Below are 24,849 nucleotides of genomic sequence, written 5' to 3' on the forward strand. Positions count from 1 at the left end.
TGGATGTGTTGATATATGTACTCATTTGGATGTATATGTGTGTGTTTATACATGTATGTTTATGTGTGTGTGTCAATGTGATTGTATATATGCATGTTCATTTGTATGTAGATGTGTGTTCATCTGGGTGTAGATGTATATGTTAGTGTGTGTGTTTGTGTGTGTGTTCATGTGTGTGTCTATCTGGGTGTAGATGTGTGTGTTCATATGTGTGTGTGCTCATACATGTGTGTTCATACGTGTGTGTGTATTTGTGTGTATGTGTTCATGGGTGTGTGCATGTATTCATGGGTGTGTTCATCTGGGTGTAGATGTGTGTGTTCATGTGTGTGTTATATGTATGTGTTCGTGTGTGTGTTTGTGTTGTGTTCATGTGTGTGTTTTGTGTGTGTTCATGTGTGTATATGTTCATCTGGGTATAAATATGTGTTCATGTGTGTGTGTGTTGTGCATATGTGTTCGTGTGTGTGCTTGTGTGTGTGTGTTCATATGTGTATGTCCATCTGGGTGTTCTGGACAAAGGGGAAGATTGTGGCTGAAATTCCTTGCTGGTCTCATAACATGACAAAAGGCACAAAGTTATGAGATGAGATTAGGTTTTTCTCCCCATGAGTGGAACAAAAAGACAAAGGAAACGGGGAGGGCAGTGGCCCTGACAAGAGAGACCCTGACAGATGGATGTGGGCTCTAGCCGGGAAGATAATAGGCTAGAAAGGTACAGAAACCAGGCGGTCCCAGTCTATGGCTGAGAAACTGAGGCTGGTGTGGGGTAGACACAGGGCAGCTAGAACTAAATGAGCTCTCAAAGCTTTTATAACACTGGTGTTTCTGAAAGTGATGAGCAAAGACTGGGCTCGGATGCAAGATGACGTAGACCCTGAGTCTTCTATGCATGTGGCAGATTTGTAGATGATTTTCTGAAACCATGGTAAAAGGTTTAGGTGGTGGCGATGGTAGCATTGGTGATATGGAAGTTACAGGGTTAGCCCTGATCCCTGTAACTTCCAGTCTGGGAAGTCCTTCTCATCTGGGAGTTCTAAGGGAAGGACAACACAACAGCATTGAGTGTCCCACATCCCTGCTCCCAACCTGAAACTCCAACCCTGGAACCGGGAGACCCTGCACAGAGCTAAGGAAAGAAAGCTGGAGACAGAGCCAACACCCCGAGGAGGTGTCAGTGCAGACTGTCCTGGAGTCTGTACAGCTATAGTCAGTGGTACAGAAGGGGAAAACCGGGACACGCACGTGCACACACACACACACACACACACACACAGCACCTAAGAGTGTGTAGAGCCACAGCAGAGTCCTGCAGGAGACAGAGGCTTCTGATAGACATGGAAGTGGATAAAGTGGATCCGCTCTTTACACCAACCATGATGGATCGCGTTTAAATGTGAAAAAGAATAACACAGTTCAGGGAGAAGCACGACTGAGGCTCTCTGTAGCCAGATAAGGAAGACTTAGTTCTAAGACCCCAAACCCGGAAGCAATAGGAAGGGTTGACAGACTTGACTATATTTCTTTGAAAACAAAACAAAACAACAACAGCCAATCAAATAAAAGAAAAGAAATCAAGGAATGCCACAAGCCAAGTAAACAAACTGGAGGAAATGTAATTTTACCCCAGAAGGTTTCTATATTTAATGCATTAAAAAAGCTTCATGATTTTAAAAAAGGAAAAGACCAATGTCTTGTAGAAAAGAAACACCAAGAGGTTTAAACAAAGCTAATGGGAAACCACAAGTGGTCTTTCCAAATATAAGATGGTCATCAGCCTCGTTCACACCAACATGCAGCCAGTGGGGTGGCCCGTATCCCAGCACTCTAGAGGCCGAGTTAAAAAGTCATGGTCCAGGGGGTGAAGGCCACACAAACCTGGTGACCAGAGTTCAAGACTCAGAATCCATGTGAAGGTGGAAGGAGAGAAGCCACTCCACAAGCTGGCCCCTGGATTCCACATCCATGCTGTGTCATATACACACATGCACATCCTGCATGTGTGCACAGGCAGAATAACAAGGGCATAACAGAAACAAATGACTTCCATGGTTTTTTGTTTGTTTGTTTGTTGTTTTGTTTTTGTTTTTGTTTTTTTGGAGCCAAGGACCGAACCCAGGGCCTTGTGCTTGCTAGGCAAGCGCTCTACCACTGAGCTAAATCCCCAACCCCAAGAAACAAATGATTTAATTGAAAGAGGGAAAAGAGGAAGTGGCATCGAGGGGTCAGGCATAGTGGCATGTGCCTATAATCCTGGCACTCATGAGTCAGGAGGATTGCTGTGAGTACATGGACAGGCCGGGCTACACACCACATCCCAAGACACTGCCTCAAAAAGGGGGGCACTTGGAGGGATGGCTTAGTGGTTAAGAGCACTGGCTGCTCTTCCTGGGAACCTAGGTTCAATTCCCAGCAGCCACATGGCAGCTCACAGCCATCTATAACTACAGTCCCAGGGGCCCAACACCATCTCTGGCCTCTGTAGGCACCAGGCATGTGTATGGTGGACAGAGATACATGTAGGCAGACGCTCAGTCACATAGAGTAATGAAATTATATAAACCTCAAAATAAATAATAAGTAAGCTAATAGTGAAACACATCTCTTTGCTGTCAGACTGGCAAACCTGAAGTTTAACAGTGTCCCCTTCACTACCGCAATTGGAGGAATGGAACTTCGCATATTGCTAGCAGGTGTCCCAAAATGCCATGGTCCCATAGAGAAGAGTCTGACAATGCGGAGCAACAGTTCACAGACACATTTTCCTTTGGATTCAGTGCACACACACTCCTGGTATCTCTTTATCGGCAAGCAGAAAAGATAGGTGGGGCCAGGTGTGCTGGCAAACACACACAATCTCAAACGACTAGAAATGGGGCTGGAGAGAGAGATGGCTCAAAGGGTAAGAGCGCTGACTGCTCTCCCAGAGGAGCTGGGTTCAATTCTCAGCACCCGCATGACAGCTCACAACTGTCTGTAACTCCAGTTCCAGAGGATCTGATATCCATCCTCACACAGACATACATGCAGGCAAAGCACATAAAATAAAATAAATGTCAGAGAGAGAGACTGAGAGAGAGAGAGAGAGAGAGAGAGAGAGAGAGAGAGAGAGAGAGAGATGACTAGAAACAAAGGGGCTGACTGCATTATACACGGTACATAACTGTGAGGAGTGTCATCCAGCCTACGATGATGCCAGGATATATTGTTTTTTAATCAATAGGCCCAAATGTGTGTTATGTTTCCTTTGGGAATGGAATGGCTTGCGTCTATCATTCAGCATCTAGAAAGCTGAGGTGGGAGCTTCCAAGTTTGAAGGAGGAAGAAGAGAAGGGGAAGAGGATGAAGAAAGAAGGAAGAAGAGAAGAGGGAGAGGAAGAAGAAAGGGAAGGAGGAGAAGAGGAGGAGGAGGAAGAGGAGGAGGAGGGGGAGGAGGAGGACTATGTGTAGGAAAGGCAATGCCGATAGGTGATGGCCCCGGCGAGAGCTGGGCTTCTCTGAGTATGCTGTTTTGTGAATTAATTGGGGAACTATATAAAACTTTATGATATCAAAAGACAAAGTTCAACTCAAATGGGAGGAGAGCAGCCCCTATGAAGCAGAACAAGGCAAAACCTAACTGAGTTCCTCACAAATTCAGCTCAGGTTCTAGTGGCAAAAGCAAAGCCACTTTCTACACTTGCCTTGCTACGCAGGACACCGAAGTCAAACAAAAACAAACAAACATAAAGGAAGCTTACACTGTTTTAATAAAGATAGAGGTGGGGAGGAGGAAACGCCTCAGTGGATAAAGATGTTTGCGGCCAAGCCTGAAGACTTGAGTTCAATCCCCAGGTCCCACATGGTGGAAGGAGGGAGTCAATGGAATGAGTTATCCTCTGACACATACATAACTAAAGGAATGTAATTAATTTTTTTTTAATTTAGTGTGAGTAATGATACTAGTTCTGTTATGAAAATGGTGTGTGTGTGCATGTGTGTGTGTGCGTGTGTGTGTGTGTGTGTGTGTGTGTGTGTGTGTGTGTGTGTGTGTGTTTCCTGTACGTATATGTTCGGGTCAAGCAGCTAAGTGTGTTGATGTTACTAGAAAAGAATAGAGGTAACAGCAAATACACGTGAGCTGGAGGGATGGCTCACTGGTGAAGAACACACATTGTCTTACAGAGGACCCGAGTTCAATTTCCAGCCCCTATACCAAGTGTCTCACAATCACCTATAACTCAGGTCCAGGGGATCCAACACTTCTGGTCTCCATGTGCACATTCTCATACAGAAACACACAAACATACATATAATTAAAAATAAAAATAAATAGTCTTTGGAAAAAAGAGCCAAGCCAGATGTGGTGGCACACATCCTTAATTCCAGCACTTGGGAAACAGAGCCAAGCAGATCTCTGTGAGTTCGAGGCCAGCCTAGTCTACAGAGTGAATTCCAGGACTCTTAGTGCTCCATAATAAAACTCTGTGTCAAATACATATACATATACATATGCATATACAATCTTAGGCATGGTGGTGTACTCTCGTCACTCAGGAGGTACAGCCAGATGGATCTTTGAGCATTTGTGTCTAGCCTGGTCTGTATAGTAAGTTCCAGCCTAGCCTGGGCTACATAGTGAGATTCTGTCTCAAAAAGAAAATTAAATAAAATAAGAGAAGCACAGTATAAAATCAGATGAGGTCAGTAAACATGAATGTTACATTATGTGAATTGTGTCTAAGTAAAATTATTGAAAAAGGAAGGGAAGCACGTCTCTTGAAGCCTATATTTGAATTGAGAATATCAGTACAAATGATTTTGTTGTTGTTGTTTTTCAAAAAGCTCTTTCCTAGTCTGATCCATCTATAAAGGCCTAGGGAAAGTGGCCGGCCTGTAGGCACGGAAACACCCTGGCACTGCGATCTCTTGGTGGAATCGTTTCTGCCACCTTGGGCAAATGACGAAATCCAGGTGGTGTCGAGAGGACTGGCTACGCCTGGAGCCTCCTTTCACACGAGAAAGCCAGGCCTTTATCAGAGACTGCAAGGTGCACCCCACGACCCAGGGAAAGGTGTACCCAATACTTCAGGAGCCAAACTGAGAAAGTTCCAGTGGCCAGAGACAGCTTGTTCTAAACATCAAAGAGTATTAGTTACAGTGAGGTGGCATTTATCAACTATAATAAAATGTATAAATCCTTAATGACTTAAAGAGGGGAATAATCTCATTAATCAGATCTGAAATCACTAAGTGATGATCTCATCGCCCTGATAATTGGAAAACGGAGGTAAAACCAGGCATTTTTCCTCGTCTTTCCTGTATGCCCAGTTCCCGAGGATGAGCAAAGAGTTGGTGAATGCTGATAGAAGATAATGGACGTTTCTACATCCCAGCATCTGGCAGGTCCGGGCACTGACCCACCATGTGCAAGCTCAACACCGCAGGGAGCATCTGTGTCCCAGGCATCTCTTCCTAGAGCCCAGGACCTGAAGCTGATCAAGCCTCCAGCTCCAGTCTATGGCCAAGCACACTTTGTACTTGATGGGTTTAAAGCTGGGGAGGGAGGAGTCACGGTTTTGTAGGTAGGAAACTTGGAAGGTGGTTGAATCTGGCGTTAGGGGAGAAGTGAATAGTACAGAATTCTCAAAGAACTAGTTAAAATAAGAGAGGAGGAGACGGGAGATGGGCCAGGGAGATTACTTAGTGGATAAGGGCACCTACCACCAAGCCTGAAGACTTGAATTCTGTCCCTGGGACCCACACAGAGGAAGGAGAGAATCAAATCATACAAGTTGTTCTCTGACCTACACACACATGCCAGCACCCAATAAATAATAAATAAATAAATAAATATATAAAAGGAAAAAAGATTAAGAAAAGAAAAATTAGGGCTGAGGTTGTATCTTCCCGGTAGGCCTGGTTTCTACCCACAGCATAGCAAGACATTCAGGAGTCGACACACTGCAGGGGGGACCAGGGTACTGTTTGTAAAGGGGAGCGCCCACCAGCAGCAAGAAACACTAGAGGAGGCTGGCTCGTTTGGAGGGAGATAAAAAGAGACTACAGAGTGACCATTTAAAACATGAAGACCCAATAAAAGAACGCGGCAGAGTGGCGAGTGTCCGAAAGCATTGTAAAAGTAGGAAAGGAGCAAGTTACACTCTTGAAACGGACAGTTTTTATGAGGCCTTATCTGACCCATTTAATGCATTTTTTCCAGTCTGTCCTGTGAACTTTTTTTGACTCTTACTAATTTGGCAACTCTTGCTTCTCTTGGCCCCATTTTCATCTGTCCCTTGTTTTCCTTTTCACTTTGTGAAACTGAAATGGATCACATGAAACAGAGCCTGCAAAACCATATCCGCAAAGGAGCATCGGTTTTGACCTGTGCCGAAAGGGGTGACTGTCTGTGGTGTAGGATTGTGTGCGTGAGCACTTACCCGCTCGCTTTCCAAAGTTAACGCATATTGCAGGCCACACAAAAAATGCTATTTTAAAACTGGGGTATTTTAGAGGCTGAGGAGATGGTCAGCTGGTAACGTGCTTATGTAAGCCTGGGGCCCTGACTTTGTATCCCCAGCACACACAGAAAAAGCAGACACAGCATGGTGTGATTCCACAGCGCCTGCATCCAAGAGCGGGAGGGCAGACAGGTGGACGCCTAGGACTCGCCGGCTAGCCAGTATAGCTCCAGGTTCGAACTAAACTAAGGTGTCGCTAGGTGTGGTGGTGCACGCCTTTAATCCCAGTGCTTGGGAGACAGGATCTCTGTGAGATCCAGACCAGTCAGGGCTACAGGCCGGAACCAACATCAAAACAAAAAGTGTTATTCTTATTTATGTGTGTGTGTGTCACACGTGGCGGTGCCTGTGAAGGCCAGAAGAGGGCATGGGGTGTCCTGCAGCTGGAGTTACACGTGGTTCGAGCTGCCTGGTGTGGGTACTGGGAACTGAACCTGGATCCTCTGGAAAAGCAGCAAGTTCTCTTAACCACTAAGCCATCTCTCTCCATCCCCCCACATACAGTGTTCTTAACAGTAGGAGTTATTATAATAAACTTCTAATAATCTAGGGACCAAAAAGGGAGAAAATACACAGAGACCACTCGGCCAGATCTGAGATTTTTATTAGCTTACGACATCCCGTACAGATTTCGAAACAGACAAAATCCTGTCCAAGCTTGACTCTGGAACCTTACAAAACTGTAAGGTCCTTCCTGAGATGGGGGGAAGGCAGCTCTCGGTGCTTCCCCATCCAGGGAGCTCGCTCCCATTGCTGCTGCTTGTAGCCCTTGACCACCATTCTCCCCTCCAGTAAAACCTCAAACATGCTATCAGTTTATTTGGATTCTGTCTGTGAGAAATCACACTTGTACACGAAGGAAAGGGTGCTGACTTCACTGCCAGGACCTATAGGTTTGAAGGAGCGTGTTAGACACAGACTGTCATGGCTGTGTATGTGGGTGGGGCCATCTTGATAGCAAGTGATGGGGGCGGGAGCAGGACCTTGCTCTCATCCCTTTCAAGTTCATGTCAAAGATGTCAAAGTCTCCAATGCTGTTAGGCCTCTGAGAGATTGTTCACACGTTCCTCTTGGGATGGTGGGATAGTGGAGTTAGCGATGATGGAGGTGAGAAATGGACCTTAAGGTCACAGTACGTGAGGAGGGAATGTTCTAGTGTCTGGGCGGGGGTGGGACACAGGGAGTGGGACACAGGGAGTGGGATGCAGGGGGTTGCTGTCCTGCAGCTGGAGTTGAGTCTGAAGCAAAGGTGCATAGTTCCTAAGGCCTAGGCCTCCACTCTTGATCAGCGGTGCCCACCGTGGGATTCCCGGCAGTCGGTGTGCTGACCACCTCCAAGGCTGCCAGTCTGTGAGGGGTCCCAAACCACGGCTCCACATCAAGTATCTCTCAGACATCTCCAGAGAGTTTGACGCCTCCCATGTCATTGTCCACTGTCTCTCATTCCTTACATTTCTTGTGACCTGTACAGCCTGCCTAAGAAGAGGAATATTCTGCCATTCCTTCTCCCAACTCAGCATCCCTTCTCCCTCCCTCCCTCCCTCCTTCCTTCTTTCCCTCCCTCCCCCTTCCACCGTTCCTACTCCTCTCTCCCCTCCCCTCTCTCTTTCTCCTTTCCTTTCCATCTTGCCTGTAGGCCCAAGTGAATCTTCTTAAACTCTGTGATCCACTTCTCCACCTCCATCGGATCTTAGGGTACACCAACAAGTGTACCCCAGTTCTAGTTGGTCTGACCTTTCCTCCCAGCCCTGCACCCCAATCACAGGGCTCTGTGTTTTCTTTCTCCCAACAAAACTCTTCCTTGCTTTTCCTGTTTTGCTGTGTCATCGTGAATTTGCCTTCCTCCTCCTCCTCCTGGGTGGTCTGACTCCCAGAATCCTCTCCAGCATCTTGTCTCCCCGTACTGGCTGGATTTCTGGATACTTTAGTGCTCTGCTGGCTCGGTCTTATCCCCGTGTTCCCTGATTGGAGGAACATAGTGGGCAGCTGTGAGTGAAGATGGGCTCCTAGATAACCTTCCAGAGAGCTCCCAGCTCTCAGACATTAATCCTTGCGGAACAGATCTTGTCCTTCCACTCCCACAGCCAAATAAAGACTGACCAGGCCTGCTCTCTCAGACTCAAGCTCCACTCAATAAAATCAGCAGCTACCCAGTTAACAGGCTGGTGGGGGATAGGGAGAGATCGGACTGGAATGTGGCTTCACAGACCCATGGCCAACCAGCTCTGTAGCCTATCGCGTTGTGCTGTATTTCAGGTTCTCCAAGCCAGCACCCATGTTCCTGGATGACTCCTTTCGCAAATGGGCTAGGATTCGGGAGTTTGTGCCACCTTTTGGGATCAAAGGTCAAGGTATGTTGGGAACCCTTAACTAAACATTAAACACCCCCATTTCTCCATGCTGTCTTCAAATATCTCCTGTACTTCGAGACAGGGCTTTATCTCTAGCAGTTCTGCACCGGGGGCTGGTGAGATGGCTCAGTGGGTAAGGGCGTTTCCTGCCAAGTCTGATGACCTAACTCCAGTGTCTGGGATCCACATAGCGGAAAGGAGAAACGACTATAATAAATTGTCCTCTGACTCCGTGGCACACATGCGTAAGTGGGTGCACATGTACACACACACAAATGTGTGTTTATGGAGGGGAAGAGAGGGAGAGGGAGGCGGAGAGGGACAGGGGAACATTATGGTGCATACCTTTAATCACAGAAGCAGAAGCAGGCAGATCTCTGAGTTTGGCGCCAGCCTGGTCTACATAGCAAGTTCAAGGTCAGTCAGAGTTACATGATGAGACCCTGTCTCAAACACACACACACACACACACACACACACACACACACACACACACACACACACACACACACACGAAAACACAAACAAAACAAAACAACAACAACAAAAACCAGTTCCTTGCTGGAGATTGTTCTGTCCCATTCCTATCCTGCACTTGCCCAGCTGGACAGTAACATTGTGTGTATGCAGTCCCTTTGTTCAAAGTTCTAGTCTAGTGAAGGAGCAGATACTCAGAGCACGGCTAGACCCCGGTGCCATGGGATCACTAAAGAGATGCGCCAGAGACATTGTCATATGCTGTGGCTATATGGAAATGATGGACAGACAGACAGGCAGGCAGGCAGGCAGGCAGGCAGCAACTTAACCCTCACCGGGCTCCTGTAACCCCACTCAGTGTCTTTCCTGACTTAGCCTTCCGTCTAATTGTTCTTTTTCTGTCCCAAGCTAACCTTTCTCTCTCTGCCCCGCTTCCCCCTCCCTTCACCTTAGGGACCCTTCCACACAACCCTGCTTCTTTGTCAAGTTCCTGGCTGTTTCCTGGCTTGGTGGGAGGGTCAGATAGGGTATCAGCTCCCCGTATTTACTTTTGACTAGCCGTGACCTGGCACGGGTTTCTTAACCTGTCTGAGCCTGGGTGTCTGTCGGCTAAATAGAAATCGTGCCATTGTTTAAGGCTATCACCAGAATTAAGGAAAGAGCTGTTACAGGGAAGTAACACGTGCCCAGGAGACTCAGCCGTCTGCTCCACTAGCCTAAAGCTCCCTGAAGGAAGCCAAGCCAGCAACAATGCCACCAGACTGGGGCCCTGAGCCCAAGCTCCAGGTGCATCCAGCCGGTTAGTTTAAGCCGTAAGAACTCCTTCCTCCGTGCTCGTATCTGGCACAGTCCTTCCTCCTGACTTCCTCCAGGACTGACTTATAGCTCCGAAGGCCAAGGAAAGCCATTAGAGTCCCCAGGCAGCAAGAGGAGAGCAGATCCCCACAGGTGCCCTTTACTGTCATAGAAAGCAGTTCTTCCTCAGGTGAATTTGGTGGGGAGAAAAGAAGGGAACGAGAGGTCTTCCCCACTTGAGAGTGACTCTGGAGGCACTTAGTGTAGAACCCTATCATAGGTTTGTTCCTCAGCCAGCCGTGGGGAGCCTACCCAGGCCCCATCCTCCTTGGTTCTCACATGTGGCCTCAACAGTGTCTTCTTGCTTGCCATTTTAAGGAAACTGTTAAGTGCCTCTGTGAAACATAAGGGATGCAGTCGGTCATTCATGGGACCTCTTGCAGTACCCGAAATTTTGTGCTTGTATGTGTGTGTGCATGTGTGGGTGAGTGTGTGTTGTGAGTGTGTGTTGTGTCTGTGCTTGTGTGTGTGTGCTTGTTTGTTCTTGAGACACACTCTTACCCTGTAGCTGTAGCTAGCCAATAACTTAGAGAAATCCACCTGCCTCTGCCTCCTGCATGCTGGGATGAAAAGCATGCAGGCCACAATGCCCAGTTTACCCTCAGAAAGCGTTGTGCGAGGGGCTTAGGTATAGCTTGGTAGTAGAGCGTTAACTCGGCAAATGCAAAGCTCAATCCCCAGCACAACAGAACCAAATAAAACAAAGACGTGCGTGTTGCTTCTTAGTTAAGGCATGCTCTGTACATGAAATGTCTCACACACATAAAAAACCGTAAGAATAAGGTAGTGTGTGTTGTTTCTTAGTTAAGGCATGCTCCGTACATGAAATGTCTCACATAAAAAACCGTAAGAATAAGATGGGGAAGAGCTGATGACGAAGGGCTCAGTGGGTGGAGTGTCGGCCTGGCGTGCGTAAAGCCTGGGGCTCGGCCCCAGGACCTAATAATAAAAGCAGGTGCTGGCACGTTGGGAGAAGGATCAGAAGCTCAAGGTTGCTTGCAGCTACAAATCAAGGTTGGGGCCGGATGTACGAGACCCTGTCTCAAAATTAATAAAGTAGGTGAAGTAATACAGTGAGCACTATGCACTGTCTTCCTAGTTTGTACAGTAGTGAAGGTGCTGGAGAGATGGCTCAGTGGTTAAGAGCACTGACTGCTCTTCCAAAGGAGCGGGGTTCAATCCCAGCACCCACATGGTGGCTCACAGCCATCTGTAACTCCAGTCCCAGGGAATCCCATGCCCACCTCCATGGGCACCAGACACACAGAGGGCGTACAGACATGTGTGAGGACAAACAACCCAGTTGATCTACCCCTCCGCCGTCCCCATCCAAATAATCCTTGTTTGGATGCTGGCGTTCAGTTCTCTGCCTTGATTTTTATCTTAGCTAGATCTTTACATGTCTATTAAATATAAATCAATTATTTGTATGGGGCGTGGTAAGGAATACTCTGATCCCAGGACTCAGGAGGCATAGGCAGGCAGATCTCCTTGAGTTTCAGACCAGCCAGGGCTTTAGACCCTGTCTCAAAATGTGTGCGTGTGCATGTGTGTGTGTGCTGACTATATTGTTTTTAAACTTTACATGTATCATTACATACGTGTGCATATGTGTACATTCTTTAATTGATATTTTGCATGTACAGCTTAGCTTTACCTGTACTGGTACGAATAGCTGTGCACCGGCCACTGATGGATTTTGTTGTTGCCGTCATTGTTTTACTGCCACACGTTCATGCTGCATGCGTGATTTTCCTGTGGTGTGCCATTCTGCAGCTTCTAGCATTTTACAGTCGAAAACAGTTCTCTGGTGAAGATTCTTATGTGTGTCTCCTTGTGTGAGTTTTCAGTGCTGTGCCCCTGGAGGTCAGCCACAGGGTTCTTTCTAGATGCACCATATCCGTATGTATTACCAAGATGCTTTCTGTCATGGTAGTACCAAGCTGCTTGTCTATAGAGCAGTGGTTCTCAGCCTTCTCAACGCTGCATCCCTTTCATTCACCTCATGTCGTGGTGGCCTCCAGCCATAAAGTTATTTCGTTGCTACTTCTTTACAGTCCTTTAAATACTGTTATGAGTCTTATTGTAAGGATCTGATACACAACCCCCACAGGGGTCACGACCCACAGAACCGCCACTCCTGATCTTTGTACGCATTATATCTTCCCAACAGCTCAGTAAAGTAAGGGCTGCCATCCTTGTCTTAGAGGCAAGAAAGTAAGAGCTCAACAGAAGGGAGGCGATTTGCAGCAGGTCAGAGTCGAAGGTAGCAGAGCCGAAATCTGATGGAGCCAGCAGCCTCCACATTGGGTTAGAATGTTCTTGTTGCACCACAGATAAGGAGAACTGTCTGTTGTCTAAAGGCTGAGAAGTTGAGATCTGAACAGAGTTCAGAAAGAGCAGCGGCCCCAGGGTCTGAGAGTAGTGAGTGGAGCGCAGGTGCACAGATGCCGGGCATCAGGGTGTAACGGGTGAGGAGAGGCAGCCTGGACAGAGTGGGGTCAGAGACTGGCAGTCCGGAGTGGGGGAAGTGAGGAGGCCATATCACACCAAGTTAGTCCGTCTACTGGGCGAGCCCTTCAACCATCAGCTGTCTGATTCGTTCCCTGGAACCTGCTCCTTGAGACACGGTGGTCAAACTTCAGTGCTCTATCTCTGATTAGACACTTGTATTCCAAGCATGTCCCTGATCTAGTGACACATATCCTATGGTCCAACTGTGGAGCCTCAGAAAGCCAGATGAGTCTCCCAGGAGGGGGCAGGGTCATGGGAAGAAGATACCGCTGAGGTTGGAGCCTGGTTCCCAGCCCAGCTGAGTTTGCCCACTTCCCCACCTCCATCTCTTGGCTCAAGGGAAGAGTGAAAGCTGAACCTGGTCCAGCCTTGTGTTTGCAGCTCCTCTACCCACCCCCACCTCTGCTCTAGCCCCAGACCAGAGCTAGAGCCCAGTCTAGATTACAGCCAAGAAGATCACTAGTAAGCATGCCGGGAACTCAAGTGACTCGCCAACAGTAACCTTCTCCTTTGTCCACAGACAATCTGATCAAAGCCATCTTGTCAGTCACCAAAGAATACCGCCTGACCCCTGCCTTGGACAGGTGAGCCAACCTTCTTCCCCTTGGCTAGCTGGCATATACAGAGCTGCTGGATTAGACAGGTTCTCCACCATACCTCCCATGCATACACAGCACACACACTCTGTGGGTTGATAATGTAAGTAAGATGTTTCCCCTGTCTAGAAAAGCACATTACAAGGCTTCTCCATCCTGAGACATCAGTGGTTTGGACATAAGCACTGAAGGTGATAGGTGTCGGGGGGAGAGGGGTGCTGACAGAGGCAGCCAACAGGGAACAGAGCTTACGTCTGAGGTAATGACAGCTCTGAAGGCAATAGACCCTGGAGGGGACAGCCATAGGACATGATGGGAAGCTCTATGAGTAAGACCATCAGTGACTACCAGAGCCTAAAGGCTTGAGTTGGAAATAAACCCAGCTAGCCAGAGGGGATGGCGAACGCATTTAGCCCCAGCACTCAGAGGTAGGCAGATCTCTAAGTTCAAGGCCAGCCTGGTCTACAAAGTGAGTTCAGGACAGCCAGGGCTACACAGAGAAACCCTGTCTTGAAAAGAGAGAGACAGCGAGAGGGAAGAGGCCTAGTCTTGAGTCCTGGAGCACCCAGTCTCTTTACCCTGCCCTTGTTTTTCTGAGATTCTCAATCATCCCTCACTGTTCCCTACGGTCTAAGGCTACCAAGCCTCTCCTGTGGAAGTGTCAGACACTAGCTGTGTCAGAATGCCTGCCCCCGGGTTCAGGTTCCTGAGGAATGCCTCTGGACTCCTTCCAGAAGTGCTGTATGGATCTTGCCAAAGTCACAGGAGAGTCCGGGGCAGAGACAAAGGGAAAGCAAACTGGGGACCACCTTCACAGGCCTCTGCTCTCTCCCCTCAGCCTCCACTGCCGCCGCTGCATCATCGTAGGCAATGGAGGGGTCCTCGCCAACAAGTCTCTGGGGTCACGAATTGACGACTATGACATTGTGATCAGGTGAGGTCCCTTAAACAACCCCTTGGGCACATGCATGTTATCATCCAGATCCAGAGGATCTGTGCACTGAGGACTGTCTGGTCACCTACCCTGGGGCTTAACAGAAGCCTAGGAGAATGCTGCTGGGTTGACAGGATTTGTTTTGTTTTTAAGATTTATTTTATGTATGTGAGTACACTGTAGCTGTCAGACACACCAGAAAAGGGCGTTGGATCCCATTACAGATGGTTGCGAGCCACCATGTGGTTGCTGGGAACTGAACTCAGGTCCTCTGGAAGAGCAGTCAGTGCTCTTAACTGCTCAGCCATCTTTCTCTCTAGCCCCAGGTTGGCAGGTTTTAAAACAACAAGGAGGTGGCCTGGATTCCCTCTCTGCTTCTGGGTACTTGGGGTTCAGGGTACCTCCCCAAAAGGAGGCCTAAGGCCAGCCTGGCTCTTTGTAGATTGAACTCAGCACCTGTGAAGGGCTTTGAGAAGGACGTGGGCAGCAAGACCACCCTGCGCATCACCTACCCTGAAGGTGCCATGCAGCGGCCTGAGCAGTACGAACGAGACTCTCTCTTTGTCCTCGCTGGCTTCAAGTGGCAGGACTTCAAGTGGCTGAAGTACATCGTCTACAAGGAGAGAGTGGTAAGCTCCCTACTACAAGAACCCCTTTTACTGCCTGCCCCCAGCTTCCCAACTTCCAGGGTGGTCCCTCCCACCAGACCCTACAAAGAACAAATAGGAGACTTCAAAATGACCCAAAGCTAAAAAGATAACAAATCCAGCAAGGGGCAGAGGCCAGACGATATCAGGGTGCCTAAGGGTTCCCTGCTCTCTGCTGCCTCCCTCCAGATAGCCAGGGCTGATGTCTCAGGCCCTCAGAAGCAAATCTCTGGTCCCTGTGGCTAACTCCCAGCTTTCACAGCCGCCTGTAGCTGCCTGCCTGCCTGCCTGCCTGCCTCGCTTTCCCTTCACGAGGCCATTATGACTGCTCTTATAGCCTTGTCTCCTTCTCAACAGGGAGAAAAAGCCTTCTGGGGTCATTCTGCAGGGATAGCGGGCCCCAATTTAAGGCTGTCAGCTCCCAAACTCATGAATCCAGACCATTCTCTCTCTCTACCTTATATTTTAGTTGCTAGCTGTAGGTTAGTCTCCAGTCTGCTACTAAATCTGGTTCTCCTCTTCTGGTATGATCAGATCTGTGCTGACTGCTCTAAGCTGGCCAGGCCCATGTGCTTAAGGAGTATATGTGGTAGAGTAGGGTCAGAATGCCCATTGGTAGACCACCCACTGGGCTCCCCTGGGACCTAGTGACACCTTGGACCTTCAGGGACACCTGCCAACTTGTCTGAGTCTGCCTCCCACCTCCCACCGGCGTCTCCTCCCCTCCAGCTGTCATCGACCACCTGGGGGAGGGGTTTGCAGAGCTGCAGCCATTAATTCCCCAGTGCCCAGGCCTCTTCCTAGAGACTGACGACAGATTGCCCTCTCTGTCTTCAGTAAGAAGCTAAATGTTCTTTCAGATTTAGAAGTCAGGGGAGAGAACAGCTTAGCCTGTGTGGGTCTCAGTATAGTTTGGTTTGACTCCACAGCCCTTTCCAAGCAAGGCCAAGTGCAGGCAGTGTCAAGTAGGTAGCAAGCAAGAGAGAAGACAGAAGTCAGATCCAGAAGCTCAGGGAGGTTGGACAGCAGGAAAGGGAATCAGTTCAGAACCAGGCTGAGTGAAGCAGCTGGCTATGTTGGGTGCAGCCCAGATCTCTAAAGGGAAGGAAAGGGTGAAGAAACCCTCAGCCTCAAGCAGGCCTCTTGTCTACGAAACTAAGGAGGGAATGAGGCTGGGGAAGCACCTCTCTCTTTTGAGAATCCCTACAAGCCTTTCCGTTTGCCTTAAGGTAACAGGGAAGCACTTCAGAGGGAAACATGGGAATGAACCGGATCTGCCTTGGTGAACCCTTCTCATATATGCTTTTGCTCATCAGCCCACAGACACCTATCATAGCCCCAAGGCTTTCTCAGGGCAGGAGAGCCAGAGGGTAGAGACCTGATCCCATTGAGTCCCCCTCCCGAACCCACCCCCTATAGATAGTCTGGAAGTGTCTCAAACACCAGTTCCTGCTTCCTGAGGGGCAGTCTGAGAGAAGTGGGGGGCAGCCCAAGTTCCTTGGGGACAACAGACCAAAGATGCACAGCAGCCATTTTCCTATGGTCACCTTCATCTCAAGAGCACCAAGGTCAGTGGAGTCAAAGCCCTTCTTATCTATCCAGAGCAGGAAGGAGAATCAAATGAGTGGGACGGGCCAGAGGGAGCAGAGAGCAGGCCCCTGCTGCTCCCCATGTCCTGGCCACACATGGCTGTCGGGCGAATGCCTTCCTGAGTGTGGTGGGAGAGAGAAGATGGCAAGGAGTCCTCTGAACTCCTGTGGGCCTTCTGTGGCACTGCAGTCAAGGATGACTTTGGACTTCTGAATGGGACACCAAGTAACGCCAGTAATATCCGCGCCTTTCCCAGCATCCCCAGTGTCTCATCAGTGACACCATGAAGAGACACCATGACCGTGACAGCTCTTTTTGTTGTTTGGTTTGGTTTGGGGGCTTGGGGGTGGTTGTTGGTATTGTTTGTTTTTTAAACGTCTCTCTGAACAGTCCTGGCTCTCCTGGAACTTACAGCAGACCAGGTCAGAGATCTGCCTGCCTCAGCCTCGAGGGCTGGCATCAGAGGTGTGCGCCACCACAGCGACTCTTATAGAAGGAAAGTGTTTAGTCGGGGCTGGCTTACGGTTGTCAAAGCTTCAGCCCATTATCTTCATGGCAGGGAGCGCAGCAGCAGGCAGGCAGATGTGATAGTGGAGAAGCAGCTAAGAGTTCTACACACAGATCCAGAGGCAGCAGGAAGAGAGAGGACCCCTGGGCCTGGCTCAAAGCCCACCCCCAGTGACACACTTCCTCCAACAAGGCCACACCTCTTAATCCTTTCAACTAGTGCCACTCCCCGGTGACCAAGCATTCAACTCTGTGAGCTTATAGAGGCTATTTTTATGCAAACCACCACATCAGATGAGCCTGTAGAGACCTGTTTTTGAGTGCCCTTCCCCCAAGCCTGAGGCTGGTGCTCCCTGGGGCATCTGTAGACCGCACACATCCCCTCCCTGGCCTCTGAGACCTAGGTAAGGTAGATGTTAAGCCAGGCTGCCTTTCCCAGACCTCCCTGTGTTTAGGGTTCAGCCACAGGCTTCACCCGGTCATGCAGCGATGTTTCTAGCTGCTTGGCCTCTGGCCGCTGGCAAGCCTGTCTAGGATTTCACCTGCAGACATAGCTCAGCTGCCCAGGCCAGGGATGTCTGGAGCAGGTATGAGCTCAGAGCTGCTGTCTGCCTCTATGCTGCTCACAACGTGATCTTCCTGTCCCTAGGAGTCCAGAGCACTGGGAACACGGAAGATGGCTCTGCCCTTCCATGTGTGTGCGGCCACTTGGTTCTCTATCACATTAGACAGTGGCACTGATAGCTCCAAATGGGTCACCAAAAGGCCTTTTACCAAACTCCCTGGTCCCAGCCACCTTGATCAAGCCAGCAAGGATGTCTGATAGGGGCTCCCAGCAGGCTGTGTGTCCAACAAAGCCCTGATCAATACTGAATAGGGAAGTAAGGTTAAGAGGGAAGGCGGGGCGGAGAGAAGGAGAAGCAGCCAGCCGTTAGGTTCCTGATGGGAGCTGCAGTTCAGGAGAAAGCTCTTCTCAGAGTCAGACTACACCTCCCCTATGTCACCTGCTTTCTGGGCATTGGTGAGGTGCAAGCTCTGAGCCAGCCCCAGGACTTCAAAGACAAATTCAGTTCTGTTCTAGACCAGATGTCACTCACAGTCTAAAGGGAGACACAGTCCCCAAACTAGAATTAGTGTGCAGTGGCGCCCTCTGTAAAGCAAGCTGGGGCAGACAGGGAAGGCCAGGAGAAGGCCCCCTGAGACACACTATCTAACCAGAAGGGGAAGGAAGAACCCGGAGATGGTCAGGTATTTCAGACAAAGGGAACCACATACATAGAGAGCCTGTCTAGGGGGCCATGCTCCATTCAGAACACTCTAAAACTGTATGGACAGTGCACACAGCTGTCAGAGCTTGAGGCCCAGTGTCTTAGATGCCATGGCCTGTCATCGTCCTGGCCCTGGATGAAGACTGGATAGGGCAGGACATGTGAAGGACAGAGCATCTCCTCTGGTCACTCAGGCCACCACCGTGTGTTTCTGTCACTTCTCTAGCTGTGCCCCAGGATTCCTGGCAGCCCAGGGCTGCAGAGCCCCTGTGGGGGCCTTCCCTTCCTCCCCCAACCCCAGCATCCTCCCACTGGGAAACTGGCATGAACTGAACAGCCCTCTGTCTGGACTGGACCAGTACGACTGGGGCTCCAAATTTCAGAGGGAAGGTCTGAGGTGGCCCTGGGATAGTCACTACAGGCCTGACCTTACAACAATATGTTCTTTCCTCAGGGATGAAGGGAGGGCAGGGTCTCAGAGGCCAGCCAGAGTCTAACATGCTCAAGGGTTGGCTTCGGGTTTGGGTGTTTTTTGTTTGTTTGTTTGTTTGGTTTGTTTTGAGATAGGCAGGCCTGCAACTCACTATGTAACATGGACTTGCCTTGAACTCAGGCAGTCCTCCTGCCTCTACCTCCAAAGTCTTGGGATCATAGATGTGAGTCACCACGCTCAGCTGATGTTTGTCAAAATTAAGATGAAATAGAGACAAAACCTAGCTCAAAAGTCGCAGTAAGTTCTCAGTCGCAGGCAGTTCCTGGTGTTTGTTTTTATGAGACAAGGCTCGCTCTGTAGCCATGGCTGGTCCTGAACCATTGCCAGTCTTCTTGCCGCAACCCCGTTAGACAGTGCTGTTACCATCCTCCATGTTGGAAACCAAGGCCCAGAGATGAGGAAGTGCCTGGCCAAGGTAACACAGCTAGTTAGGTAGTTAGGTAGTAGAGGTGGGTATAAAACCCACACTGACTGCCCCAGCAATCCCAGTGGGGAGTCTGACCACGTACCTTCCTACTTAGAATCCTCCGTATCACCCCCTTCCTGCCATGGCCTAGGAGAACCCTGTTTACCAAGTTCTTACACGTAACAGCCCCAGAGCCTGCCCGCCCACAGCTGTCGGCTGGCTGGCTGCAGCAGGTGCCATTAGCGCTCGTGAGCAGTAGGGCTGCATGGTGAATTGGGCATTGCACTGTCACCCTGACTGTTCACCGTAGCCTTTCTTGCTTACTCACTGGTCCATTCATTCTAATTCAGACCAGATAGCAAAGTCACGCCCTGCCCCGGGCTACAGCCCTCTTACTTGGCACCCTGCCCTACCTTTTCTCTGCATCTACCCAGTCCACTGCCAGAAACTGAACGTCACCTTGGAAAGAGAAGCCGCAGCGGAGGTTGTAACTCATGATGTCACTTTACCAGCATCTGTCCCTGTCAGTCTTCTTAGTACTCCATCTCTTGTCCTGCTGGATCTGTATGTGTCCAGCAGCCACACAGAGGAAACCTCACATCCAGCATACAGGGAAAATAAAGGCCACCATCAGTGGGCTTCCCAGCCTCCCGCCCACATATGCATATTAGTTCCTTTTCTGTTGCTGTGATGAAATACCATGACAAAGGCACTTAGAGAAGGAAGGGCTAGTGGGGCTTCCGGTTCCGAGGGCTAGGAGTCCATCGTGGCAGGAATCGGGACAGCAGACCTTGCAGCAGGGATAGTTGAGAGCTCATATCTCCAGCCACAAGCAGGAAGCAGAGAGTAAACTAGAGTTGTTTTGAGGAATCACCTCCTCCAGGAAGGCCACGCCTCCAAAGCCTACCCAAACAGCTCTACCAACTGGGAATCAAGTGTTCCAGCATCTGAGACTGTGGTGGGCACTCTCATTCAACCGCCACAATAAAACCCACATCTGTTTCTGTTCTCCTCTTCCAACACCCCCGGCCGTGATGGCCATCCTCTTCATCCTCCTCAGGGGAATCTTCCTCAGTCTTCTTCTCGCCTCTCTTCTGAACCTCTTTTTCACATCTGTCTGTTCATCCAGGTCTTTCTCCCCTTAAAAAAAATAAACCCGTGAGGGGCTGGTGAGATGGCTCAGTGGTTAAGAGATTGGCTTCTTGTGCTTCCAGAGGTCCTGAGTTCAATTCCCAGCAACCACATGGTGGCTCACAACCATCTATGGGTGGGTCTGATGCCCTCTTCAAGCAGGCAGATGTATATGCAGCAGAGCACTCATATATTAAATTAAATTAAAAATAATAGGCCTGTGAGCTGGTAGTATGGCGCAGTGGGTAACGGCGACTGCCACCAAACCTGCTGACCTGAGGTTGCTCCCTAAAGCCACATGGTGGGAGGAGAGGTAACTGCCTCCTATGAAGTGTCCTCTGAGTCCCCCAACACTAGCTGTGGCAAGGGTTTAACCCATGATGTTGCTTTACCAGCATCCCATGGGTGGGTCCCATTTCTGAGTTCTAACACACACACACACACACGCACGCACACGCACGCACACACACACACACACTGCATGAAAACATGCATAGTAAACATAAATAAATAAGCCCTTCCTTTGTGCCTTACTCGTCCCAGGTACCTAGAAGAGTTGACCCCTTTTGCTTCACAGCCCCTCTTGTTAAAGACCAGCTCACCGATTAGTTCCCGCACGCAGGGCCTTCATGTGGCCAGGCAGTGTGAGAAGCTGAAACCACAGTTCCCAGTTTTCACAAGAGGTGGCCAAACCTTGGGAAGCCTTCATTCCTTCCAATCCCTCTTCACCCTGTTTTCAATCGTTCATTATCCCGATCCACAACCAACCCTTCCACAAATGGTTTCCTCCGGTGAATCCAGCTGCTTCCTAGCTCTCTGCTTCCGGAGAGGTCTCCTCCAGCCTGTTCCCCGTGTGTGCCTTCAAACCATGCTGAAGCATCCCTGACTGGCTTGTTCTTTCACTTAATGGCTGCCACTGTTTGTCTCACATCGCCTGGAATCTCGTTGTTTGGGGGAGTGTCCCGCTTCAGAACTTTTTTTTTTTTTTTTTTTTTTTTGGTTCTTTTTTTTCGAGGCTGGGGACCGAACCAGGGCCTTGTGCTTCCTAGGCAAGCGCTCTGCCACTGAGAACTTCTGAACGAGGAACTTGGAGGAGGTCTGCGGTCTGTTTTAACAAGTCCCCAGATGTGAACTCGAGCGTCAGAACCACTAGCCTACATATCAGTTCAAACGCCGACATCCCCAGAGCCTCCCCTGTTGTCAAAACTGTCTCATACCCAACACGTACATTCTCTTCTGGCAACACCAAATGTGTATCCTGTTTCACACGGCTGCGTTCAGCCTGCACCACCGGGACTGTTAGAATTCCCCTCATAGGCCCCCAGAGGCAGGGACCATCTTGTCTGTTGCCAGCCGAGGACCCTTCAGCAGTTGGAGCAGAGCTGAGATTCTTGAGTGAATAGACATGGAAACCAAGGCTGGTAGCTTCTGAGGATTTTAGTCAGAACATGCGGCTCTCAGCCCACGTCTCTGCACAGCTGCCTCTCGCTCTCGCTGTCCCAGATGATGATTCTTTCGGATTCTGGACCCCCGTATCTTGATCTCTTGTTTCTTCCGAGGATCCTCTTTACCAGTTCCAAGAAGATTTCTTTACATAGGAAATGAAAAGCGAAGCGTCCCTGGCTCCTTGCCACCCACAGCCACCCAAGCTGGCTTTTCTCTTTGCTCTTGGCTCTTCCCAAACACAGCTTTCCTGAAAGGTTTCTTGACCCTCTCGTCATAGCATCCATCCACATAAATCTCAAGCGGATAAAAAGCAAAATATAAAAGCACAGCATATGCCTAGGCTGGCCCAGAACTATGTAGCCTGGTTGGGCTTGAACTTGGAGCGATGTTCCCAGCTCAGCCTCTCAGATTCTGGGGCTGCAGATGTGAGAAGCCGCATCTAACTTGAAGAAAACAGAACAGATACCAAACTCCTTTTTTAAAAAAAACTTTTATATTTGTTAATTTATTGGGGGGTGTCCCACAGCTCTCAGGTGACAGTCAGGGGACAACTTCCAATAATGAGTTCTGAGTTCTTCTCTTTGCATGGTATGGGGTTCAGCCGATCAGACTCTGAGCTGTGGGTTCTAGAGATCAAAGTCAATTTGTCAGGCTTGGCAGCAGCATCCCTACCTACCTGCTGAGCCAACTTCCTGTCCCACCTCAACCCTCTTGTTTGGAGATAGGCTCTAATTATGTTGTCCTGACTCAGAGACATTCACCTGCCACTGCCTCCCTGGGATTAAGGGTAAGTGCCACCATACCCAGCGCCCTCCCTCCCGCCCCCCCCCCCCCCCCCGCCCCAGGCCAATGCAGCCTCCTTCTCTTCCATCTTCTGCTTCTCCTCCTCCTTCTGCTGCTTCTTCTCTTTCTTGCTCCCCTCCTCCTTTGTTTGTTTGTTTTGAAATTGAGTCAAATGCCCTAACTTGAGCTGTTAGGAGGCAGGGAATCTCCCTGAGCTTGGATTGCAGGTATGAGCCACCAGGATTGGCAGGAAGGGACAAACTTTTAAAGCACAGAAGTACTAGAAGAAACTGGACAATATCTATTAAAAGCAAACAAAAATATTATACCACACATATTTTGAGAGTGTGTGTTTAGAAAATACGATAAACAAAGATTTATTATTCTGAGAGCTGTCAGGGAAACCAGTAGCTAAGGGGATGGAGTCCATAGAGTGTAGAGAGAGCTACAGCAGAGACGCATGTGGCCCACCCAGCAGTTGCAGGCATGCATGTGCGGGTATCAGGGTGCCATTTGTCACTCATCGAATTTTGAGGAAACTATGTTGGAATTATAACACAGTACAGGCGCTCTCAGGTGATGCCAGTGAGGGACGGGTTTAGAAAGAAAGTGCTACACGGTGCCAAGAAGGAAGGAAATGCCAGAGGAAGGAAAAACCTGCATACATGGTTTTTGTCATGGTGATATTTACAGTAGCCAAACCCAACTGTGACCCAAGGGATGAATTATGCAGATTACGGTTGTCACTGCTGAATGGAGCACCTAGCAGCAACGTGGCCAGCCTACAGTGGGTATGGGCATGGGGACCCGCCATCGCGGTTGCTCTCCTATTCTTCGCATGTGAGGAAGGACATAGAGCCGGACTCAGTGTCAGGTACTAAAACTGGTGTCTTCTATTTGCTGTGAAGAGACAGCTTGACCACAGCAACTCTTAGAAAAGCAAGCATTTCTTTGAGGCTGGCTTACAGATTCAGAGATTTAAGTCATTAGCGTCATGGCAGGAAGGATGACAGCATGCAGGCAGATGTGGTGCTGAAGAAGGAGCTGAGAGTTCTACATCTAGACCCACAGGCAGAAGGAAGAGACTGTGAGCCACTAGACCTGGCTTGAGCCTCGCCCACCCTCTCCCTAGTGACACACCTCCTCCAACAAGGCCACACCTCCTAATCCACTCCCTGCGAGCCTACCGGGGGCATTTTCTTTCAGACCACCACAACTACCCTCTTCCTCTGCCACAGCCAGCTGTTATCCAGCTGCAGAGACTAAACAGGACAGTGTACATGCCAGCCCTTGACATACTGTACTCATCTGCAAGACCACTTGCCTTTTGAGACGTGAGATTGAGCTCAGTAAACATCATCTGCCCAGTGGGAGAATGCCCAGCCTCAGAGTCAAGAATAGCTTGCGTCAGGGCAAGCCCCCCAGCCTCACAAAGGGAACAGAAGGGGGTACCCTGGTCAGAAGGGTCCTTCTCGCTGCCCCTGGGATACTTAGTACAAATTCCAGGTCCTTAGTGGCCGCTCTGCAGGCTCTAGCCTCACTCACAGGCTGGCCAGATGAGCAAGGTTTCTGGCACCGGCAAGCTGTGAGTTATTTAGTGAGTTAGAAACCATCCCATTCAGTGGGGCAGTGGGGGCTTGCACCTTTAGTCTCAGCATTTGGGTGACAGGTAAATCTCTGAGTTCAAGGCCAGCCTTATTTACAGAGTGAGTTCCTTCCAGGACAGCCAGGGCTATATAGAGAAACCCTATCTCAAAAAACAACAACCACCACAACAAAAATGGCCTTCAACCGGTATGACGTCAGAAAGGTTCTGCCCTTAGAGAGGGTAAAGAAGTGTATGTTCTCATCACACTTTGGATACATCCAGTGAGATGGTGTGAAGAAAAACTTCGAAGACCAAGAGCAAAGTGCCCACCTCAGGCCTTTTGCTCACCCTCTTGAGTCCATTGCCCTGTCTTGGAGACCTCCATGTCTCCTACCCTAACAAGGCCATGCCTACTTCCATCCAGGAGGGTAGACTGTCACTCTTAACCCACTCTCCAACCCCTGTAAGGCTGTTTGCAGAGGCTCTGAGCAGTTTGGGTATACAGAGCAACAAGGCCTCCAGCAGGAGCTGGCCTTATCATTTGGGAAGGGCCTGGGCGAGAGGAATTCTTTGGCCAATGCTCCCTTCAGTATCATGATTGGTATTGGTCTTGGGTCCAGATTTTAAATTCCAATTCCCTCTGTGGCATTTTTTACAAGGAAAGGTAAACTAATCTATTTAACAGCTTGATAGACTGACTTAGAACTTGTAATGCCTAGGATATGGGTTCCATTTTCTCATTTATTGTTGTGATGCTGGG

At 49.4% G+C, this 24,849-nt stretch overlaps 1 protein-coding gene across 6 annotated transcripts in view; it reads left to right on the forward strand.

Moving 5' to 3' along the window:
• The window catches only part of St3gal3 (ST3 beta-galactoside alpha-2,3-sialyltransferase 3), a 203,902-nt gene that overhangs the window by 165,382 nt on the left and 13,671 nt on the right, over positions 1-24,849 (forward strand). For all 6 annotated transcript variants that reach the window (XM_032899348.1, XM_032899366.1, XM_032899356.1 and 3 more), the window contains exons 5-8: positions 8,760-8,854; positions 13,221-13,284; positions 14,135-14,230; positions 14,673-14,859. In XM_032899348.1, the coding sequence (XP_032755239.1) occupies positions 8,760-8,854; positions 13,221-13,284; positions 14,135-14,230; positions 14,673-14,859 (442 nt within the window). The remainder of the gene's footprint in view (positions 1-8,759; positions 8,855-13,220; positions 13,285-14,134; positions 14,231-14,672; positions 14,860-24,849) is intronic.

The sequence above is a fragment of the Rattus rattus genome, chromosome 1 (assembly GCF_011064425.1).
Source record: "Rattus rattus isolate New Zealand chromosome 1, Rrattus_CSIRO_v1, whole genome shotgun sequence".
NCBI lineage: Eukaryota > Metazoa > Chordata > Mammalia > Rodentia > Muridae > Rattus > Rattus rattus.